General features: G+C 65.9%; 1 protein-coding gene across 1 annotated transcript in view; it reads left to right on the top strand.

The window, feature by feature from the left end:
* Positions 1-218: 218 nt before the first annotated feature.
* Positions 219-6,305, top strand: part of LOC146590517 (kazrin-like) — a 9,400-nt gene continuing 3,313 nt past the window's right edge. The window contains exons 1-5 of the mRNA XM_085314471.1: positions 219-637; positions 3,629-3,820; positions 5,449-5,585; positions 5,680-5,850; positions 5,945-6,134. Of these exons, the coding sequence (XP_085170597.1) occupies positions 322-637; positions 3,629-3,820; positions 5,449-5,585; positions 5,680-5,850; positions 5,945-6,134 (1,006 nt within the window). The 5' untranslated portion in view covers positions 219-321. The remainder of the gene's footprint in view (positions 638-3,628; positions 3,821-5,448; positions 5,586-5,679; positions 5,851-5,944; positions 6,135-6,305) is intronic.

Genomic DNA, 6,305 nt, shown 5'->3' with positions numbered 1-6,305 from the left:
AGGAGGGAAAGCTCTGGCTATCGGATTAATTGGTGTAAAGCCCGGCTTCCCCGATTTCCCTCTCTTCTGAGCATCCTCCTTTATTTTGYGGGCCGTTTTCCCGGTCAAGGCACCGGTGCGGGCGCTCGGACGCGCAGCGGACGCGGGCCCGGGCGCTGCCTCTCCGGCAGGAAATAAGGGCTTTAAAATAACGCCCGGTCCCGCGGGGGACGGGGACGATTTGAGGTCCGCGGGGCGAGCCGGCCTGGTTCGGGAGCAGGCTCGGTCACGTCCGCGGCGCCGCGCCGGAGCCTCGAGCGGCCCGTTGGGGATGGAGCGGGGATGGAGGCGTATCGGGCTTTGCGGGAGCCCGAGGCTGCAACCTGCGGAGGGGACAAATTCCCGGCACAGGTAGCGCCCGCCGCACTTCCTGCCGCGCCGTGCCGTGCCGTGCCGTGCCGCGCCGCGCCGTGCCGGGGAGGAGTCTGGCGGAGGGAGGGGAAGGGAAAGGAGGGGAGAGGAGAGGCCGCCGGAGCGAGCCGGGGCGCCGGAGCCGCCGGGCCGGCCCTGCGCGGGAGCGCCGCGCCGGGGGCTCGGACATCCGCCGCCGGCACCCCCGGCCCCGCCATGAAATCGGACCGCGAGGAGAGCAAGCCGGGTACGTGCGAGCCCCCGCGGCGGCGCGCGCCGGGCTTCCCTCCAGGCCCGGCCTATTGTTCGGGGCTGCCGGCGGATGCTCCTGGCTGGGCGGCGGGGAAGCTCCGGCCGGGCCGCGGGAAAGCTCCGGCCGGGCTGCGGGAATGCTCCGGCCGGGCCGCGGGAACGCTCCAGCCCAGCTGCGGGAACGCTCCAGCCGGGCCGCGGGAACGCTCCAGCCCAGCTGCGGGAAAGCTCCGGCCGGGCCACGGGAATGCTCCGACCGGGCCGTGGGAACGCTCCAGCCCGCCCGCGGGAACGCTCCGGCCCGGCCGCGGGAACGCTCCAGCCCGGCCGCGGGAATGCTCCAGCCCGCCCGCGGGAACGCTCCGGCCCGGCCACGGGAACGCTCCAGCCCAGCTGTGGGAACGCTCCAGCCCGGCCGCGGGAATGCTCCAGCCCAGCCGCGGGAACGCTCCAGCCCGCCCGCGGGAAAGCTCCGGCCCGGCTGCAGAAATGCTCCGGCCCGGCGCGGCCACGGTGGGGACTCGCGGGTCGGGCAGCGGCGTCGCGGCGGGGACGCGGTGAGCTCGCGGGTGAGCGCGGCTTGGGACGCACGTCGCCCCCGCTGCAGGTTTGTTTGCACACGCGTGTGCGTGCGTGTGCGTGCTCCCTTTTCTCTCCTCCCCCCCCCTCCCAAAAGCAACGCCGGTGCCGCGGTGAGAGCGGCGGATGCAGCCGGGCTCCGCTGCCCGGTGCACGGCCCGGCGCCCGTGCAGCGATCGTGCCGGGCGAGCTGCGCGGAAACAGGCTCTTGTAAATGGGCGTTTTAAAGCGACGCCTGATCCGGGGCCAGTGGAAGCTGGTAAAAGACTTCCCGGACCGCGGCCCTGTGCCGGAACAGAGCCAGCGGTGGGATTTACGGGATCCGYGGTGGAAACCGCAGCCCCAAGTGCTCCGTGCAGATAGTTGTCATAGATGCTTCAAACACCTAAAGGAAAAAAATTGCTATTTATATTGTCCATTAAGGCTGCTCAGTGCTTAAAGCGTAAAGGACGCAGAACCTGACAGCGTCGTGGAAGCATAACGCCGTCAGCTGAAATATAATTAGCGGCTAATTATTGCAGTGTGAATCGTAGTTTTCATCAATTAGTCTGGGCAATATTTGCAACGCATTAATTTCGTAGCTGCCCGCTTGCGACGTTGTGGGAGACGCGGGGATCTCCGGGTGCTTCGAGCTGCGGGGCGCAGCTGCGGCGTGGGGACAAACCCGCGGCGGAAACGGCCGAGAGGGAAAAATGCAAAAAAAAAAATAAAAATAAAGGAGGCGAGAGGAAAAGAAGGAGCTGTGGTTTGGCGGCCCGTTGCCTGCAGCCGGGAGCCTGCGGACGTGCCGGCCGAGCGATCGGCGTTGCGAAGGAACGGCAGCCGACTCGCTGGCCCTGTTTTCCCGGTTCTTGCAACTTCAGCCCTTTCGGTAGCGATTGCCGAGAGCTGCCTGGAAACGGCGCTTTCTCAGAAGCGGATCTTTTCTTTAGGTGCTTAAAACTTGGCACTGCAGCGTTTTTTTCCTTCCGCTTTAAAACTAAGCCAGCTAAAGCGCTCCCTCTCGAGCCTAGCGGCTCTTCCGACGCGCTGCACGCAAATAGAGCGCGCTTTTCTCCGTGCGATGCTCTGCGCAGCCGGCGGCGGTGAAACCCGCGGCGGCGGCGGCCGGGCGCTCGTGCAAGCGCCCGGCCGCCCCTCGCGCCGCGTTTCTCCCCCCGGATTTCCCAGACGGGCGGGTTTCCCGGGCCCCGGAGGAGCCGCGACGTTGCTTCTTCGGACCCTGCTGCTTCGGTGGGTGCTGTCGCTGCTCGGCTTTTGGCAGGCGCGTTGATGAAATCCCCCCGCCCGCCCCGGCTCCGGCCTTCCCGGTTAGCGACTTTACGGCGAAATAATTTACGGCGCGAGCCCTTGCCAGCTTTCGTAGGCGAAGCATCCCAAGCATGCAGAGCGGATTTTACAGGACTCCCGCTGGCCCCAGCTGCTGGGCGGCCGGCGCAAGCTGAGCCAGGCCAAGCCGAGCCGAGCCGGGCCAAGCCGAGCTGAGCCAAGCCAAGGGCACGCTGCAGCGATGCTTCCAGCTTGTGCGGTTTTTCCCGGCTCCAGGCAATAGCATGTAGCCGCCGCCGGGAACGGCGCATGGGCCCTTCCCGGTCCTTGGTGCCCGGCGGGATTTTGCTTATCTGGGAGGAAAAATAAAGCGGTCGGTTCCTTCTGTAGCTGTCTGTAGGCACGGGTCAAAATCTGGACGTCGGTAGGAGTCTTTGGAGCAAGCGCCGGGGCTTGCACGGGGCCGGATGCGCGTGGGGTGTAACGCAACAGGAATCGTCCTCGGAGCCGTCGGGGCGGGGAGGGAGGGGATGGTGCTGAGCCCTGGGTGTGCAGGATGCAGCGGTTTTCCCTGCACCCGGAGCATCGCAGCGCTTCGGGATGCAGCGGTTTTCCCTGCACCCGGAGCATTGCAGCGCTTCGGGGTGCAGCGGTTTTCCCTGCACCCGGAGCATCGCAGCGCTTCGGGGTGCAGCGGTTTTCCCTGCACCCGGAGCATTGCAGCGCTTCGGGGTGCAGCGGTTTTCCCCGCACCCGGAGCATCGCAGCGCTTCGGGGTGCAGCGGTTTTCCCCACACCCGGAGCATTGCAGCATTACATGTGGACAGAAACTCCTTGTCTGAGCTAAAAAACATGAGCTGTCCTGCAGAAGCGCTGCATCGGGAGGGCAGGGGGGGAGTGTTGCACCAAGGGGCGGCAGGGCATCCGCGGGGGTGACTTCTCGTCCTACCTGTCCTTTAAAAGCGGGCGGTTGTGCAGCGGGAGGCGGGAGAGCGGAGCCGAACCGCTCGCAGAAGCTTGCGAGCGCTAGTAATTTTGCGTCCTGACGCCGGACTAGCGCGCCAGCGTTTTTCGGGGGGCGGGCTCGCGCGGGGCGGCCGTCCCCGGCGGCGGCTGGCATCGCGCTCTCTCCCCGCAGGGCTGCTGCGGGAGGAGGTGGCCCAGCTCCAGGAGGAGGTTCACCTGCTGCGGCAGATGAAGGAGATGCTGGCGAAAGACCTGGAGGAGACGCCCGGCGGCAAGTCCACCGAGGTCCTCTCCGCCACCGAGCTCAAGGTGCAGCTGGCGCAGAGGGAGCAGGAGCTGGCGCGAGCCAAGGAGGCTCTGCAGGGTAAGGGTGGGGGGGCTGCGCGGTTCGGGCTCCGTTTAAGGACTGGGGCTGCTGAGCGCGGCGCGCCGCTCCGCGGAGCCAAAAATCGGCCGAAAACGGCCGGGCTCCCGCGGGCGCCGCCGCTTTGGGGCGATACGGCGGTTTGGTCCGCGGGCGTTCAGGAGCGGCGGCGTCTGCGAGCAGAGGAGCGAAGCGGCTCGCCCCCTCCCTGCCCTGCCGAGAGCTGGTAACACGCCACTGCTTTTTACATCTGGAAAATGCTAAATATGCAAGAGGAAAACTATTTTAAGAATGTTTGCATTAAAAAAAAAAAAAAAAGGAGCCTGTGAAGCTGCCAGGAGGTTGCGTGCGCTTTTGCAGRGGACGTTGCACCCACAAGCGCGAGGCTGCCTGGAGAGGCACGAGCACTTGAGGAACACCGTGTTTGTTTATTTTTTAAATTGGGCTTTTGTTGGCCCGCTGCACGAGCCGTCGGGGTTCGGCGGGTTGCRCGGACGCCGCGTCCGCCCTGCGTTCGGCTCCGCGGAGCCGAGCTCTCCCGCGGCCCGGCGGGCGTTGCGGCCGGAGCGTAATCGCCGAGCAAAGAGCGGCTGGGCGATCCCCGCGCRGGGCTGGCCGATTTCATGGGTTAGTCGCGGTGGCGATATTGGATTTCACGGCCGGGGTACGGGAGAAATTAAAGCGGGCGTTGAYGCGGCGAGGCGGTTTGCTGCGGGCGCGCGGTTCCCGGCGGCGGGAGACGAGGACGGGGCTCGCGGCCGGGCGTTGCGGAGCCGCGCGGTCCCGCGCCCGCTCCCGCCGAGCCGCCCGTGCTGAACGTCAAACCTTCCGGGGCGTCACGGGCTCCTCGTCTAATAGCACCTCCGAGCGTCTTCTGCTTTGGCGAGCGACGGAGCATTTTCCATGCATCTTGCAGGACCCTGAACACTGCCGGTAATTAAAACAGGTTGTTGCTGTAGGGTAACCGGTTATTTAATTAAATTCATTAGGAGTCTTTTGTCGCCTCCGGCTTCAAAGAGTTACAAATGCAACTTAAACTGGTGCAGGAGCCCTGAGAAAATGGAAAGCGCGTACGCATTTGTCACRAGCAGCTCAAGAGCTCGGGAGTAGCGTGGTTTTGGCTATCCGCTGTTTCGGTGGCTGCTAACACGGCTCCTCGCGGCTCTCGTGTCGGGCTCAGCTCCTCCGCAGGCTTCTGCAGCCCCGCGGGACCGTGCAATGGGGCAGGAGAAAAATACTGGAAAAAGAACCGCCCTAAAAAGCGGGTATTTGGGTGCAAATTGCCGCGGCTGCCTCCCTCCACGCTTTGCATTTTGGAGCACGTTTGGTGGGGCCCTGCCGGCTCTGGCCCTCGCGCGGGTGCTGGGGAGCCGGTTTGTGGGCGACAGAGGGTCGGAGCAGGTCTAGGGCATTACCTAACTCCCTTTTAATTACTGGCGAGGGCGATCATTTTTAGGGGCTCTGCGTAGCAGTTTGCCAAGCTCGGAGAAAATAAAAGAAAGGCAAAGCCGCGGCAGGGCTGGCGCCGATGCGCGCCGCGAGCCCGCTTCCTCCTTAAATCCAGGAAAACCCCGTGGGGCGTTTAATTTGGAAACAGCAAGCGAAATAAATAAATAAACCGCCCGCAGCCATGAAGGCCGACCGCAAGCGCCTCAAGGCCGAGAAGACGGACCTGGTGAGCCAGATGCAGCAGCTCTACGCCACGCTGGAGAGCCGCGAGGAGCAGCTCCGCGACTTCATCCGCAACTACGAGCAGCACCGGAAAGTGAGTCTTCCCCGGGCGGGGGGGGAGGCAAAAAGCACCTTTGGGCTCCTCCCGGGGCTCGCGAGCGCGGAGCTAACCGCGGGCGTCCCGGCAGGAGAGCGAGGACGCGGTGAAAGCGCTGGCCAAGGAGAAGGACCTGCTGGAGCGGGAGAAGTGGGAGCTGCGCCGGCAAGCCAAGGAGGCGACGGACCACGCCAGCGCCCTCCGCTCCCAGCTGGACCTCAAGGACAACCGCATGAAGGAGCTGGAGGCCGAGCTGGCCATGGTGAGCCGCGGGCTCGGCGGGGCCGGCCGCCGTTCTCGCCGCGCCGCGGGGGCCGTTCCGTTCCTCGGGCGCTGACTTTCCGTCCCTCCGCCAGGCCAAGCAGTCGCTAGCCACGCTGACCAAGGACGTCCCCAAGCGGCACTCGCTGGCCATGCCGGGCGAGACGGTGCTCAACGGCAACCAGGAGTGGGTGATGCAAGCCGACCTGCCGCTCACRGCCGCCATCCGGCAGAGCCAGCAGACCCTCTACCACTCGCACGCCCAGCACTCGGCAGAGCGGCAAGGTGAGCGCCGGGGGCGGCGGGCGGCGGAGGGGTGAGCGCCCGCGCGGCGCCGAGGCCCCGGCCCGAGTCTCCGGCCGGCCCCGCTCGGCTCCTGCGGCAGCGCGGCCCGGGCGGCCGAACGCCGGCTGCGGAGCGCGGCCCTGAAACTGCCATCTCCTTCTCCAAATCCTT

This window comes from Rhea americana, unplaced genomic scaffold (genome assembly GCF_003343005.1).
Source record: "Rhea americana isolate MKP2758 unplaced genomic scaffold, rheAme1 scaffold_404, whole genome shotgun sequence".
Lineage (NCBI taxonomy): Eukaryota > Metazoa > Chordata > Aves > Rheiformes > Rheidae > Rhea > Rhea americana.
This window is presented reverse-complemented; position numbering and strand designations above follow the sequence as displayed.